Consider the following 17,906-nt stretch of genomic DNA (forward strand, 5'->3'; position numbering starts at 1 on the left):
TTTCATTAAGTGAATTCTAGTTGTAGCCAGGTCTCTCTCTCTACACTCATTTCTGCCTCTAAATAATCTATCTACTGCTATATGTACTGACAGAAAGACTTCTACTATTTTTTCTTAATTCTAAAGTGCTTTCTACCAATCAAAAAATTAAAAAAAGAAAATGAAGTTCTTCCTATCTGGAATCTAGATTCTTAGTCATTCTTTTGTGGAAAGCAAGTTGTATACTTGCTTTTCTGCCCATATTCATCATCTTTAATCACCCAAATCGCTTTTCTTCACCTATAAAGAGCACCACCAGACACGAAAGTTGTAGGACCCCTACCTATTTTCTGTAAATTGACGATGCCACATGAGATCTCCAATTAACAAATTACAGTACAAAAAACACCAAGTAATACTAAGAATAAGTGATAAGGGTAATTAAGGGTAATTAAAACAAATGCAAAGTTGTGAAGCTCAATTCAATGGTCCCTCCCTTGGGTATTATTTCAGTCTTTTGTTTTTTCCTTCTTGTGGTGTAGTGACCCTTCCGTTCATAAGGCTTGTTCTCCTTGTATTTGGCTCTTTTGATCATTAACCATGTAAAGATATTTGCATCTTCTGGGCTTCCCTATTTTTGCAAAATAGTAATATTTGATCTAGAAGAAAAACAGTCCTTGAGAGTGTGGGACTGTTTAGAATAGATGCAGAAATCAAAAGAAATCGAAAAGAACAGCAGAAAATACTTCTTCTATGGAGTAGAAGGTGAAGAAGGAGATGGTGGCAATAAGGGTTTAGAGTATGAGAGTTTCGAACCCTTACTCTCTCACTAACACCCTAACACTATTTTATTAAGTTAAATTTGAACAATTACAAGGAGGCCCTTAGTTGGGCAAGAAATTACAAAGAACATAACATAGAAAGGATGGGCCCAGAATAAGGCCCATTACAGAAAGGAACATAAACAGTAAGAAAAGATAAACAGCCTATGGGCCATTCGGCCCATCTTCTCTACACTCCCCCTCAAACTGAGCATAGATGTCAAGCTTGTCAGTATCATGCTGAAGTTTTGCCTTGGGAATGCCCTTGGTGAGAAAATCTGCTAACTGTCCTTCAGATGTGATGAAAGGAAGACATACTTCACCCGAAGAGACCCTTTCTCGAATAAAGTGACTATCAACTTCAACATGCTTAGTTCTACCATGTTGCACTGGGTTGTGAGCAATGTTGATGGCGGCCCGATTATCACAGTACAACATCATTGGCTTGTCATGCTCAACCCCTAGTTCCTCCATCAATGATTTTAGCCACAATAGTTCAGAAACTCCATGTGCCATGGCCCTGTATTCTGCTTCTGCTGAAGATCGAGCAACAACCGATTGTTTCTTGCTTCTCCAAGAAACAACATTACCAGCCACCAAGCTGTAATACCCAGAAGTAGATCTTCTGTCATCAATGTTTCCAGCCCAGTCAGCATCAATATAGGCTTCAAGTTTCATATGACCATGCTTGGAAAACAGAATTCCCTTTCCTGGGGAGCCCTTCAAATAACACAGGATTCGCTCTGCTGCCATATGAGTGTCTCGGGGAGCATGCATGAATTGGCTAATGCAACTGACAGCATATGCAATATCTGGCCGAGTCATGCATAGGTACAGAAGTTTCCCAAGAAGTCTCTGGAATACTCCTTTGTCTTCTAACAATGTTCCATCTGAAGCAGAGAGTTTATGACTCATATCAATAGGAGTAGCAACTGGTCTAGCACCCATCTTCCCAGTTTCAGAGAGCAAGTCAAGAACATACTTCCTTTGGGAGATAAGAATCCCATCCTTGGATCTAGCAACTTCTATGCCAAGGAAGTATCTCAATTCCCCCAAATCTTTAATCTCAAACTCTGTATGAAGGAAAGATTTGAGATCATGAATTCATGAAACATCATTACCAGTCACAATAATATCATCTACATACACAATGAGGTATACTGCCAGAGGTCCACTCCTCTTCACAAAAAGAGTATGATCAAACTGTGTCTGTGCATAGCCAAAGTTAACAAGTGTTGTTCTAAATCTCTCAAACCATGCTCTAGAGGACTGTTTTAGTTCATAAAGAGATTTCTTCAGCCTGCATACTTTTCCTTTCATATTTGTTCCATACATCCCTGGAGGAAAAGACATATAAACCTCCTCATGTAATTCACCATTCAGAAATGCATTGTTTACATCCAATTGATAAAGGGGGCAGTCAGAGTGAGCAGCTAGAAATAGAAGAACCCTCACAGATGTCATCTTGGCAACAGGTGCAAAGGTCTCCAGATAATCAATCCCATATGTTTGTGTATAGCCTTTTGCAACCAACCTGGCCTTGTACCTCACAATGGTGCCATCAGCCTGATATTTGATGGTAAAAACCCACTTGCAACCAACTGGATCCTTCCCTTCAGGCAAATCAACCACTTCCCAAGTGTCATTCTTGTGTAGGGCATCAATTTCAGATCTCATAGCATCCCTCCATTCTGGAATATTAAGAGCTTCTGACACAGACCTGGGAATAGGGTTAGAGGCAACAGAAGAGAGATAGGCAAAGTATGAAGGGGAAAGCAGACTGTAAGAAAGGTGTTTGGAAATGCAATGTGCAGTACACTTCCGTTTTCATTTCCTAACAGCAATGGGAATATCAAGGTCAGGGAAAGATGGCTCCAAGGGGGCTGAAACAGTACCTGTTGTCTCATCTGTGACTGGAAGTGCATGAGGCTCATGTGTTGTAAGGGAAACAACCTGCTCATTTTTGGATCTTTGCCTTTGATACACCTTGGGATTGAGGATAGGACGAGGAGGTAAAGGAGGAAGAACACTGGGGCAGGGAGAATGGAACGACTAATCCTTCCTTGATTCATTTGAAGGAGAAGCTGACTCATCAAAAGACTCGACTGGGACAGGAAGAGGAAGAGCAACACCTGTGACAAATCCTCCCCCTATGGACAATGTCCTTCTAGAGAGGAACCATAAAAGGGAGAAAGCTCATCAAAGGTGACATCCATTGAGACATACTGAGTGTCAATTTTTTGATCAAAACAACGGTAACCCTTCTGTTTGGGGGAATAACCAAGGAAAATACACTTGTGGGCTTTTGGTTCAAATTTTATGCCTTTGGACACTTGGAACATGTACATAACAGGTGCAGCCAAAGACACGAAGAGGAATAGGAAAAAGGTCCTTGTCCGGATGAAGGAGATTAAAGGGAGACTTAAACCCTAAAACCCTGGATGGCATACGGTTTATTAGGTAGCAGTGAGAACAGCATCACCCCAAAACCTTGTAGGAACATGTGAGGCAAACAAAATACTTCTTGCAACTTCAACAATATGCCTATTTTTTCTTTCAACAACTCCATTCTGTTCTAGGGTCCTAACACAGGAACTTTGATGAATAATCCCCATGTCAGAGAGATAGCAGAATAAGTTCTCCTCAAAATATTCTTTTGCATTGTCAGATCTGAAAATTTTAATCCTGGTATCAAACTGGGTTAGAACAAATTCATGGAATTATCTTACAAGTCTTGGAACTTCATCACGGGATTTCATCAGGAATATCCAAGTGAACCGAGAAAAGTCATCAATAAACAAGATAAAATATTTGTAGCCACCCATAGAGGGTAAGTGGTAAGGCCCCCCACACATCAGAGTGCACAATATTAAAAGGAATAGATCTTTTATTGCTCAAAGGATAGTTGTTTCTACAATGCTTTGACAACTCACAAGATTCACAATGAAAACTGGACAAACTAATTCCCTTGAACAGTTCAGGGAATAAATGACTCAAAGCAGAAAAAGAAAGATGACCCAAACGAAGATGACACAACATAATTCGACTAATAGACTCTAAAGAAACAGACCCAAAAGCAACACTCCCAGGATGATCAGGGCATTTTCCCGGAGTATCAAGCAGGTATATTCCGTTCGCCTCATGGCCACTCCCAATCACCTTCTGAAACTCCAGATCCTGAAAAACACAGTAGAAAGGAAAGAAGGTTACACAACAGTTTAATGACTTGGTTAGACTACTTACAGATAACAAATTTGTATTTAGTCTAGGTACATGAAGGGCAGAAGGTAGGAACAAGGAATCTGTCGCCTTGATGGTTCCCTTGCCAGAAATAGGGGCAAGAGAACCATCGGCTAAGGTGATTTTATCACGTCCAGGAAGCAAATCATATGAAACAAACAAGGTAGAAAGGTTGGTCATATGATCAGAAGCACCTAAATCAATAATCCAAGGGATCTTAAGATTACCTGAAGTGGTTGCATGATTGGCAAAAGCCCTTATACTTGAATGAGCAAATGCAGAAGAAGCTGAATTTCCTGAAGGGTTGGAAGAAGAAGTCACACCCTCTAGATGACTGATCATCTTCCCAAACTTTTCATATTCTGCTTTCATGGCTGCCAACTGTGCACAAGCAGACATCTCTTCAGTATAGTACTTGTCACTATTTGGACCAGTACCCACATTTGCACTCCCTGTCCTTTTACTATCATGCTTTTTCTGAAACCAACTGGGAACAAGATCAGGATGTAATTTCCAGCACTTGTCTTTGGTGTGCTTTGGCTTCTTACAGTACTCACATACAACCTCTTTCTTCCCAAAGCCACTAGAAGTCCCTGCAACTCCTTTGGGTTTAACCCCCATATTCACAAAATGATCACTAATACCAGCCCCTTGAACCTGGACAATCCTTCTGCTCTCTTCACTGCTCACCAATGCATATGCTTGTGACAATGAGACACTCTCCTTGGATAAAATATTTTGTTTTGTGATATCATATCCTGGGTTTAGTCCGGTTAAGAACTCAAACACCCAGTTTCTTTCAACCAGTTTCCTGTAGGTCTCTGCATCATTGGTAGTGTCCCAAGTTACAGCTTCTATTAAGTCTATTTCTTGCCACAGAGACTTCAGGGTTGAGAAGTATACAGCTAAAGATTTCTCCCCCTGCCTTAAATACTTCACATCACTTCTCAATTTATAGGCTCTAGCCACATTTAGTTTTTGGGAATAGGTTTCTGCAACACTGTCCCAGATTTCCTTTGTTGAATTCATCCATAGATAGTGTTGGCTAATCTGTGGCTGCATTGAGTTCACAAGCCACCCAATAACAGTGTAATTCTCTTGCATCCACTTCTCATAGGATGGATCATCCTCTGGGGGAGCCTTCTTGCTCCCGACGATAAAGCCCCACTTTCCTCTACTACATATATAAATCATTACTGATTGTGACCATGCCAGATAATTAGTTCCATCCAGCTTGACTGTGGTCACAGACTCACAGTCAATAAAGAATCAACTAGAGTCCCCTGAACTTGTCCAAAATCAGCAACATTCTTGTTTTCAATCTCTGAGGAGTCCATCATGTAAACAGTTCAAATAGGATTTCAGCTGACTTCTACAAGTGTACTGAATGAGGATGGAGCAAGGACTGTGTTAAACCAGCCTCAAAACAGCAATACACAAAGCTAAACCACACCCGGAAGCTATGAGAACCAAGTCTGAAGCAGCACCTTGTTGTCTACACGAGACACTAAACAGCTTGGTTCGGCCTTCAAGAAGTAATTAGAAAACCTCCAAGCACTGTGCACCCAGTCGAAGCTCCTTTTCTAATCAGAAATTCTAAGTACTCACCAAAACGTACCCCAAAAAGAGCAAAGAAAAGTCCGTATTGATGAAGAGGCCTTTTTACAAACATAGTGTGGGCAGCAAAGAAAACCCCACTGTCAAAGGTGAGAAACACCTCAGGAATAGTCCGTACAGGGCCCAAAAAAACAACCAAATAGAAGCAACAACACGCAGCACTGAATCCAAAGATGTTTCGGCAGTTTGACAGTCCAGAAAAGGAATGAAAACAACCCAGAAATCTCTGGGTTAAACCAGATTAAAAACAGCCGAATAGTTGTACAGTTTTCACAGAAACTTCGTACACTTCAACAGTCCAAAAACAGAAAAATAACCCAGAAATAACTGAGCACAACTTACAATCTCTGACTTAAGCTCCAAATCAGAAACCGAACTGTTCTTTTTCTCTGATTCTTCCTGGTCACCGAACCACTCCCCAAGAGATTTGAGTCTTGGGCACCCTCCAATGACCTCCAAGAATCAGGCAACACAAGCTGAAGCTTCCAGCCCTAGAACACTCTCATGTAGTCGGCTGGACTACACCCACATGAGAGCCCAAGCCAAGTTCAGGCCTGCTCTGATACCAAGAAGAAAAACAGTCCTTGAGAGTGTGGGACTGTTTAGAAGAGATGCAGAAATCAAAAGAAATCGAAAAGAACAGCAAAAAATACTTCTTCTATGGAGTAGAAGGTGAAGAAGGAAATGGTGGCAATAAGGGTTTAGAGTATGAGAGTTTCGAACCCTTACTCTCTCTCTAACACCCTAACACTATTTTATTAAGTTAAATTTGAATAATTACAAGGAGGCCCTTAGTTGGGCAAGAAATTACAAAGAACATAACATAGAAAGGATGGGCCCAGAATAAGGCCCATTACAGAAAGGAACATAAACAGTAAGAAAGGATAAACAGCCTATGGGCCATTCGGCCCATCTTCTCTACAGATCTTTTATAAAGTGAAATGGTGGAACGAGATTCACGTAGCCAACCCCAAAGAGTTGGAACAAGGCTTAGTTGAGTTGAGTTGAGCAATACTTAATCTCTTACCATTTAAAAAAACAGTTACTGATTCAAAGGAGAGCTGGAGACTTTTTTTTTTGGTAGAAAGGGGAGCTGGAGACAAAAGTCCAGATTATCTTGGTTAAAAGCATGCGACAAAAATACAGCCTTTTTTCAATCCTTGCTAGTGCAAGAAGGAGAAATTTTATTTCAAGAATTCAGGTGGGGGGGAGATGGTAGAAAACTGGAGTGAAATTCAGGATAAGGTGGTTGGTTATTACAAGAGGTTATGCACCTCTAGAGTTTGGAGCTTGGTGTCCCTAGGGGAGATGATTCCTAAGAAGTTGAGCAATGCTTCTGCATTGTGGATTGAAAATGAATTTGGGATGGAGGAGATCAAAGAAGCCTTAAGAGATTTGAATGGAGATGAAGCCCCAGGTCCATATGGATTTAACTTTGCTTTTATCAAGGCAAGCTGGAGTGTGATGGAAAGAGATTTTGATTTTTTGTTTAAGGAATTTCATAGAGAGAGAATCTTGGAGAAGACGGTGAATGCTACTTTCATCTCTTTGATTCCAAAAAAGGAGGGAGCGGTGAATGCTCCTTTCATCTCTTTGATTAGTAGCCCATATGGCTAAAGTTGTAACAAAAAGATTGAGGAAAGTTCAGCATGAGGTTGTCGGGGAATCCCAAATGGTGTTTGTGGAAGGGAGGCAGATTTTGGATGGAGTCTTAGTGGCAAGTGAATGTATTGATTCCAGATCAAGGAGTGGTAAACCAGGTCTGGTATGTAAGATTGATATAGAGAAAGCCTACGATCATGTGGAGTGGGGTTTTGTAGAAGAAATTCAAAGGTTGATGGGCTTCGGTGAAAAATGGAGATCTTGGATGTATGCATGTATGTCTACTGTCTCCTTCTCTATTCTGCTAAATGGCATATCCTCAGAGTTCTTTCAAGCATCCAGGGGGTTGAGACAAGGAGATCCAATATCTCCTATGATTTTTGTCTTGGTTATGGAGATGCTGAACCTTCTCTTAATGAGAAGTGGGCAAATGGGGTTAATTGAGGGTTTTAAAGTGGGAAGGGATGGTCCTTGTATATCTCATCTATCTTTTTGTCCACTGGCAGAAGCATTACACAATATTCTATTTTAACGCACCAGATCATTTGCATCACTGACTACCAAGACCGTCAATAGGACAGTACCGCCCACAACACGCGTTACGTAAGAAGATATAAATCATATCAGGTAGGTCTAAAAGAGGCCTCACTTTGAGGAAGGAATGAAACATCAATCAACAATAATGAGAAAATAGTTTTTTTTTCGAAGTCTCGGTCTAATAGATAGTGTGGGGACGAAGGACTGCAACTTCATTTCATCAAAATAACAGACGCCTGCTGCCTAGTGCTTCCCTATGTTGGTTAGATCGCTCATCCTTTTCCAGCCTCTCTTGGCCAATCTGTATGATGCATCACATTTCACTTTCCTGAGTCGCATTCCCCTCTCTTTTTCAATGACTACTCTGGAAAAGGAAAGATCACTACTAAGCAAGCAGAGGAGTGAAGAAAGAAGTAACCCTTGATAATTATATCGATGCGCAGCAAGAAAGCTGGATGCACTAACGCACTATGTCTTTCGCACTAGCAACAAGCAAAGATGATACTTTGATTTTTCTGGATTTCAGCTCTGAAAGTTAACCTTTCAAAGAGTGCTGACTGGAGTTGGAAATATTGATAAAGAAGTTCTGCTGGATTGTGACAATGCTTTTGAATGCAGAATTGGTGAGCTCCCCTTTACTTACTTGGGTTTGCCAACCGAATGATGAATTCTCTTCAAAACAAGGGGCTAAAAAGCGATGGAAGAATTCTGGGTTGATTACTGGTGCTCACATACAATGTTAACAGTATGGTTACACTGGTTTCAGCCCTAGGTTTGAATAAAAATAAAAGGAAAAAGAGAGAAAGAAGTAGAGAAAGAGGAGAAAAGTAGGAGAGCAAATGAAAGAAAGATCTAAGCTTGAGAGAGAAAATCACGCACCTCTCAGCCGACCAGATTTATTTATAGGTTTGTGAAAGTTATACAAAGACAGTTATGCCCCTAATTAAGTATGGGGCAAACTACTAAACTGAAACAAAATAGACAAAACACCTTTTAATAAACCAGCCTACGATGACTAAAATATCCCTGACTGCCAACTCCAATAGGGATAAGCAATAATTAGGTCTTCTCTTCTGTAGCGAGTCGCATGTTAATCTTTCCATGATAAACCTCCCAACTCTATGAGCTTTTAGGAGAAATATCTTGTACTGTTCCAATTCTCAGAGCTTTTAGTAATAATTAGGTCACCTCTTCTGTAAAAGTTTGTTTTCTTCTGTACTGTTTCAAAGCTCCATTTGTGGAGAAATATCTTGTACTCTCTGGCCTGCTACTCACATTGGTGAGTAGTTTGGTGTTTACTTTTAATGAAATTCATTCAGTTATTTATCAAAAAAACAGAGAAAAACAGTTCAGTTTCAAACATAGAAGCAATGATAGCAGCCACTTTGAAACTGCATTAGAATCTCTTAAAGTTCAGGTCAATAGCATAAAAAACAAAATTGAAGAGAAATTGAAAGATCAAGACAATGTTTTGAAAATCGTAATCGTATTGTAAATCGCAGAGAAAGTTGAATCAAATTGAATCATGAATCATATCATAAACCGTAAGATTATTTCTATTTTTTCAAACTTGTCAAAAAATTAAATATAGATATACTAAAAATTTAAAAGGCTAAATATATATAGGAAATTGACTTTACCCTATTTTTAATCTATATCTACCATATATGTACCTAAAACAATAGAATTTACCACTTACACAATAGAAACCTAAGATGATATAATCAAGTTTGACTTGAAAATCAATCAAACCTACATACAATGGCCCTTGAACTTACATATGATAGAAAATAAACTCAATTTCTAGTCTTGAATAATGTAAATAAATCATTTTCTAGTAAGGGCTTTAAAAAAAGTCTCCCATGGCAAAAGTAAACATAAACAAAGAAAAACAAAGTAGAGAATTTTTGTAAAAAAAAAGGATTCAGACATAAGATTCGAATCAAAAGCCTTGGGATTCATGATTCAAATCGTAAATGGTAAGATTTTGACAACATTTTCAAGAGAGATGAATTGAAGGAGAGGAGGACTAGAGCAGGAAGAGAGAGGCTCTGAATACCAATGCTTACATCAATTTTAGCCTGTTGGCAGGAAGTAGTTGGTACAAATGGGGCATGAAAAACAAGCAAAGCTGATATGAAGGTGGCTACACGTTAATGGAGTTAGAACAAAGAGAATTAAGGACAAGAAAGGTTAGTTGAAATGATCTCAATGAGGTAATCTTTCATCAGGTGAAATGTGCATTGTAATAACGAAATGACCTTCCAAGATTTTGCAAGTTAACATTGACTGCTACTGCCTCACAAGTTCAAGAAGACAGAAATGTTTCCATTTACTGAGACTGTCAAAATCTGGTTTCCTATCACTATAAAAGACATATTACCAAATTTTCTCTCAAATAAAGACTCGTCCAAGTCAAAATCAGGTTCACTATCGCCTTAAAAGGTATATTCTCCATATGTTGGTACCTTTTCTGGTAATTTGAGTAAATCACTGAAATTCAGTCGTTAATTCAACCATATTAGCTATACCAAGTATTAGATATTGCTATAGACATGATTGAAGTTTAGGTATGTCCAAGCAAGATCCTATGAAAAGGCTAAAACTGATGATGATCATGTACAACTGCCAATCAAAAAATAATCATCATGCACCGCATCATCTTTTGTTTTCAGTTGTTGACAATTCAAATGTATATTTAGAAGGTGAAATGGTAACTTGAGCAGTAGATGCTATTAATTGATTCAGTTTTGATTAATTGCAGGTGCCAAATAAAAAGAAAGAAAATAAAACGAGAAAGGTCTATTACCAAGTAAACCAAACATATCTAAGTTGGACATAATGCTTTAAACCCACAGCAGTAGCCTTGAGGGCATTACCAACATTTTCATGAGAAGTTGCTCACCACTAAATTTGGTATGCTAGTAGCATAGTAACAGATGAACAGTGAGACATTTTCTGCTCCAACTTCTGCACTACCAAAGTAACCACATCATCATTTACAGAGCATGGACATTTTTCTGTAATTAAATAATATGCATTAAGAATTAGAAAAAAAAAATGGAAGAAGTCTTCTAAGAGAATTTGATGTCACAATTCAATCAGTTCCTACTCTTGTGTTTCATTTTTAAAGTACTTTATCCAGTCAGAACACCAATGATCAGATCTAAAGTTGTTTTTGGCGACATTTGAACTCTTAGGTTGTTTTAGTACTTATTCTTCCCTTTTTTGTTCCTGGTCAGTTTTCATTCACCTTTCTTTCAATAATTGTGCTTTTTTATCAATAAATATAACTTTCGTTAGGATTAAATCAAAATTAATTGTACAATTAGCATTGGAGATAAGCTATTTTATCTCCAAATACCACAAAATTTACAGCTGAGCACAAACATTTGATCTCTCCCTACCCTTTGTTTTGCCGAGGAAGTTAGATATCCCTTGCACCCCCTGAACTTTTACATCCATGTCCCTTTCACCCATTTTAACTTCTTTAATTCATTTTTTGTACACTCAAAAGGTATTCTCTCCATTCCTCAGCCATTTTATCGCCAATTGTAAGTCTCCTTCAATAATCAGCTTATGCACATTAAGCTCCTTTGCTCTGTAAACTCCCTCCATTAATGACATTATTTCTGCCTTCAACGAATCTCCAACGTCAATAGATAGCTGTGAAATTATATTAATAAAATATCAATTAACAAGAGAATACAAGAATGTCATGCATCCCAAACAGAGGCACAAGGTGCACCCTCTCACACACAGAAAATTGCAACTTAGCACAATAAAAATGATCCCTATTCACCCCTTTCTTAGCTAGAGAATTCACCATCCCATTGACTGATCTTCTTTCCCATTGGATCCCTACAATCATTGTCGGCAAATTAAGAAAGATAGGATTTGCGGCAAATTAAGAAAGATATGATTTGATTGATTAAGAGATTTGAATAAATTTAGTAAAGATTAGATTTGAATAAATTTAGGAAAGTCATATCCTAGGATTAAGGGAAAGATTTAGTCAATCCCTGATTGAGAGAGATTCTAGGGGTTTGTCTTTCCTATTTTTTCTTATTTAAGTTGTATGCTCGATATGTTTTCATTATCAATAAAGAAAATATTCTTTCTCCCTCTATATTTCGCAACATGGTATCAGAGCTTTAGGGTTCGATCATGAATTTTAAGGCCACCATGGTTGGCTCAGGTTCAGCATCTTCGGATGCTACCAGTGGTGTGACGTCTTCGGAGGGAGGTATTCAGTCAGCGCCTATTCCTCTTTCTGAGAATTCCCTTCAAATTACCATTCACAAATTGAATGGAAAAAATTATCTTGAGTGGTCTCAGTCCGTGCAGTTGGTGATCAACGGCAAAGGGAAACTTGGCTATTTGAATGGCGAAGTGAAACCGCCAGCCACTGATGATCCAAAGTACAGGCAGTGGCGTTCTGAAAATTCGATGGTTACCGCCTGGTTGATCAACTCTATGGATCCGGTGGTTGGAAAACCATTCATGTTTCTGCCGACGGCTCGCGATGTGTGGGAAGCTGTTAGGGAAACCTATTCAGATTTGGACAATCATTCACAATTGTTCGAGCTGAATACCCGAATGTGGAAGATGCAGCAAGGTGAACGTGAAGTAACAGCTTATTATAATGAGATGATGGCTGTTTGGCAGGAGTTGGATTTATTTGAAGAAGAAGAAGAATGGGAAAGTCCCAGTGATAGTGCTCGGTACAAAAAAAAGATAGAAAGAGGTCAGGTTTTTGTCTTCTTGGCTGGTTTGAACAAAGAACTCGATGAGGTTCGGGGACGTATCTTAGGACGAAAGCCCTTGCCTACTATAAGAGAGGTTTTTTCAGAAGTGCGTAGAGAAGAAGCACGGCGGTAAGTGATGTTGAAGAATGTTAGTGAAACAAAAACAGAGAATGAAGGGTCCGCTCTTGTGGCCCGAGGTGCAGACTTAGACGGAGATAAACGAGGAGGAAAGCAGAGGCCTTGGTGTGATCATTGTAGAAAGCCATGGCATACTCGGGAAACCTACTGGAAGCTGCACGGGAAACCGGCGGGTTGGAAGAAAAAATTAGGCAGTGACAACAAGTCAAGGGGAGATGTCCGCGCACTTCAAGTAAGCAACTCGGATCCAAGGCAGCAATCATCCTCAGAGTCTCTTCCTTTCACAAAGGAACAAATAGAGCACATATATAAAATGTTTCAATCTCAATCATTAAGAAATCCTAACCCATCATGTTCTCTAGTTCAGTCAGGTAATTCTTTCACTACAGCCATTGCTTGTACCAAATCTAATGGCTCCTGGATACTAGATTCAGGTGCCACTGATCATATGACCGGCACTTCGCAATTCTTTTCTTCATATACACCCTGTGCAGGGAATCAAAAGGTTAAGATTGCAGATGGTTCCTTTGCTACTGTTGCTGGGAAAAGAACTGTATCTATTTCTCCTTCTCTAAACCTCAAAGATGTTCTACATGTTCCCGACCTATCATACAATCTCTTATCAGTCAGCAAACTAACCCTTGATAATAATTGTCGAGTTAATTTTTGGTTTTTTTGTTGTGAATTTCAGGATTTAACCTCAGGGAAGATGATTGGGGGTGCTAAACAGGATGGTGGTCTCTACCTCTTTAATAAAGGATCAACCTTTGGAAGGCAAGACCGACAGACTTGTTTCAGCTCTATCTCTGTTTCTAGTGACAGTGAAGTTTTGTTATGGCATTATCGATTAGGACATCCTAGCTTTCAATATTTAAAGCATCTATTTCCCAAGTTATTCATGAATAAAAATCATTCAAATTTCAAGTGTGAATCTTATGAATTAGCAAAACATCATCGTGTTGTTTTTCAATCTCAACCATATAAAAAATCAAAACCATTTACCATGATTCACAGTGATGTTTGGGGCCCTTCTAGTGTAACAACTCTTTCTGGAAAACGTTGGTTCATTACTTTTATTGATGATCATACTAGGGTCACTTGGGTTTTCCTTTTAAAAGAGAAATATGATGCTGAAACTGTGTTCAAAAATTTCTATAACATGGTTCAAACACAATTTCAGACTCAGATTAAAATTTTTCGAAGTGATAATGGAAAGTAATTTTTTAACAATGTGTTAGGGAATTTTTTTGCTGAGAAAGAAATTGTACACCAAAGTTCGTGTAATAATACACCTCAACAAAATGGGGTGGCTGAAAGGAAAAACAAACATCTCCTTGAAGTTGTTAGAGCCCTAAGTTTTCAAACTAAGGTTCATAAGTATCTTTGGGGAGAAGTTGTTTTAACAGCCACTTATTTGATTCACAGACTGCCTACACGAATTTTGGATTTTAAAACACCCATACAAGTTTTCATTGACTATTTTCCAAACTCTCGGCGAGTGACAAACATTCCCTTAAAAATTTTTGGAAGTGTGGCCTTTGTTCATAACCATGATCCTAAACGTTAAAAACTTGATCCAAAAGCACATAAATGTAATTTTGTAGGCTATCCCACTAATCAGAGAGGTTACAAATGCTTTGATCCAGTTTTGAAAAGGATGTTTGTGACTATGGATGTCACATTCTTTGAAGGAACCTCGTACTATAGCAACTCCCATCTTCAGGGGGAGAGCAACACTAGTGAAGATGGTTTTTTATATGGTTCTGATTTAATGTTTGAATTTGTCCATAATGATGTTCCTCACAACCAAGTCATCGAAAGAAAGTGAGGCAGAAAATAGAAAATTAGTGGAAACAAATGAATTAAATATTGAAAATGAACAACCTTTGGTGATGCCATCTCAAAATGAAAAAACTGAAACAACAGAGATGCGTGCGAAACAGTATAAAGCCCTTGTATATTCAAGGGAATATCTAGCACAGAAAAGGAGAGGCACTATTCCGCAGCATCAACAAGAATCTGATCTGAGGTTGGATCATGAAATTTATGATAATTCTCCAAAAATCCCTGAAAATATTCCTCTAGGTAATTCTAATTCTTCCAGTCAACTTGATCTTCTCATTGCTCTTAGGAAAGGTGTTAGGTCTTGTACAAAACATCCTCTGTCAAATTTTGTATCTTACAAAAATATTTCACCTTCATATTGTGCCTTTATTTCACAAGTGTCTAGTGTATCCATTCCTAACAGTATCCAGGAGGCTCTAAATGTTCCTGAGTGGAAAGAAGTTGTTTTTGAGGAGATGAGAGCTTTGGAAAAGAATGCTACTTGGAAGAAAGTGGATCTGCCGGATGGAAAGACAGTTGTTGGTTGTAAATGGGTGTTCACTCTTAAGTACACGTCCTGATATTGCCTTCGCTATGAGCATGGTGAGTCAATTTATGCACTCCCCATTCGAAGAACATCTTGAAGCTATGTATTGAATCCTTAAGTATCTAAAAGGCACACCAGGAAAAGGACTCTTCTTCAAGAAAAATGAGAAGAGAGGGGTTGAGGTGTATACAGATGCGGACTGGGCAGGCTCGATCACTGATAGAAGGTCAACTTCGGGGTACTGCACATTTCTTTGGGGCAACTTAGTTACTTGGAGAAGCAAGAAGCAAAGTGTAGTTGCTAGAAGTAGTGCTGAGGCTGAATTCAGATCAATGGCTCAAGGAGTGTGTGAGGTTCTTTGGCTAAAGAGGGTGCTAGCAGATCTTAAGAGACCAGTGAGCTTTCCTATGAAACAGTATTGTGATAACAAGGCAGCTATCAGCATTGCTCATAATCCGGTTCTATATGACAGGACTAAACATGTTGAAATTGACAGACACTTTATAAAGGAGAAGCTTGAAGAAGGAATAATCTGCACTCCTTTTGTACCAACCACGCAGCAAGTTGCAGATGTTTTGACTAAGGGCTTGTTGAGACAGCCATTTGAACTTCAAGTTAGCAAGTTGGGCATGATAGATATCTTTGCACCAACTTGAGGGGGAGTGTCGGCAAATTAAGAAAGATAGGATTTGCGGAAAATTAAGAAAGATATTATTTGATTGGTTAAGAGATTTGAATAAATTTAGGAAAGATTAGATTTGAATAAATTTAGGAAAGTCATATCCTAGGATTAAGGGAAAGATTTAGTCAATCCCTGATTGAGAGACATTCTAGGGGTTTGTCTTTCCTATCTTTTCTTATTTAAGTTGTATGCTCAATATGTTTTCATTATCAACAAAGAAAATCTTCTTTTCTCCCTCTATATTTCGCAACAATCATATTGCTAGATAGCCATATGAATCTCTTGATTCCTCCCTATGGGATTGCCTCCCATGAAGGTTTTATCAATAAGCCCTCTGTTACCGCGTCGAATACTCTCAACCACCTCCTTAACTCCTTTCTTCACACATTTGAGACTATCCCTCTCCCCAATAATTTTTTATTGATATAAAAGAACATGTTGCTTTAAAAAAACAAAAAAAAAAAAAAAAAAAAAACTTCTTTTTAGACCTAATGATTTTCCAAAAGCCAAGGCATATATGTGCTCTTTCATCTAATATTATATTTTACTAAATCTTTCTTTCCTTGAGACAGTGCATGGTAATAATTACAAGAAGGTTTTTCCATATTCCGGATACTTTGCCTCCAAAGAACTTGATTTTGTTTATTTCAAAATCACAAAACACAAGAACTTGTGGCTCATCAAACTTTTAGGTTCATTTGAATGACCTTCCAATGCCTCGTTAGATCTAGTTCTAGTATGATGACAAAATCTATCATGAACATACCTGAGTTTTTAAATGCCAAAATTAACTTCTCCATATGGTTATGAAGTAAAAGCCTTCCCAAAGACTTAAAGACACTAGCAACACAGTTCAATGATGAAATTTTTGTTATGTCCACAACTTCTAAAAGCTGCAACAGCTCCTTTTTCCTGTCATTTTCACCCAATGCCAACAAATAGCTCTCTGCCAAATGACCAAAGTTTATTCAGTTTTCAAGTTATGCCTTAAGTGGAAAAATATAACTGCTTACAATGAAATCACAATAGATAATACCAAACAATAAAATTATCCACCCAAAAAAATATCAAATAAGGACAACAGTGTCAAAACTGAAAAACTTTCAGACAGTAATGCAGGTGTCATGTGTGCATAGATATAATGCAAAACAAATCTGTTTTCTGCCAAGTCATCTAGTCCTTTTCATAAAATAGATAATGTCCAGTAATCAAGGAGATTCAGAAATACAAAAAAATAAATAAATCTATGATATCATTTACAAAGACAAGACTGTAAGTTCATAACATTGGTAGCTTCAGGACCATGTGTAAATTTAATCAGAATAGAAGACCCATTTAATAAAAGCATAGAGCCATAGACTTATTAAACAAATTGTGAAACATTTTAGTCTGAAAGTATAAATAAAGAGAACAAGTTATTTTAATTGGAAAAACACATAATGCAGTCTGGAATTTGAACAACAAACATTAGCGGAAGGAATCAAACCTTAGATGTTTTCTTATTTAAGGAATCACCTAAAAATATCAAGAGAAATCTAAAAATAATTTCTCTGTGTATATATATATATATAGATGTAAACCATTTCCAAACGAAAACACATTCTCATTTCTGATGCTCTTAGCTATTTAACTTTTCTGGCGGAAGACAGGCTTGTTGAAAGGGTTTGAAGTAGGTAAGAACAGGGTGATGGTTTCCCACATCCAATTTACACAGACTTCTACAGAGAGTCATAAATTCCACTCTCCTCGATCTAAAGAAGATTTGAGTGACAGATTAGGGGAGATTTTGGAATATCAAATTTGTAACTTGGATGGTTTTTAGTATGTTGCTCTGTTTAGCTTTTCTGGTTGTATGAGGTTGATGCCTTATCGCCTATCAGGATGTATCTTTTTTTTTCTTTTTTAATGAAATTTCATTTTTATCTTCAAAAAAAAATGCCCAAGCCCAAAACGGTGTAAAATGCCAAGTGAGGCCAAGCCGAGATGCACCCCTATTTTCAATGGCTCTAGGGTTACATCCAAAGGGGAACCGAGGACTTTTAAGGTCCATTTAGATTTCTCATACAGAAAACAGAAGAAAGGGACTCTAGCTCATTATTTGCTATCTTCAACCCACCAATACAACTTTTGCTAAGATATATTCTTGTGACTATTGCTTGAAATAGCATTGT

General features: G+C 38.1%; 1 protein-coding gene across 3 annotated transcripts in view; it reads right to left on the minus strand.

Moving 5' to 3' along the window:
* LOC104585690 (pentatricopeptide repeat-containing protein At4g04790, mitochondrial-like) overlaps positions 1 to 17,906 on the minus strand; it is an 89,983-nt gene that overhangs the window by 56,914 nt on the left and 15,163 nt on the right. For all 3 annotated transcript variants that reach the window (XM_088894523.1, XM_088894524.1, XM_010242651.3), the window contains exons 4-5: positions 16,502 to 16,681; positions 10,702 to 10,766 (exon numbers count right to left, since the gene is read on the minus strand). In XM_088894523.1, coding sequence (XP_088750649.1) covers positions 10,702 to 10,766; positions 16,502 to 16,681 — 245 coding nt within the window. The remainder of the gene's footprint in view (positions 1 to 10,701; positions 10,767 to 16,501; positions 16,682 to 17,906) is intronic.

This window comes from Nelumbo nucifera, chromosome 1, assembly GCF_055504915.1.
Source record: "Nelumbo nucifera cultivar China Antique chromosome 1, China Antique-T2T, whole genome shotgun sequence".
Taxonomy (NCBI): Eukaryota; Viridiplantae; Streptophyta; class Magnoliopsida; order Proteales; family Nelumbonaceae; genus Nelumbo; species Nelumbo nucifera.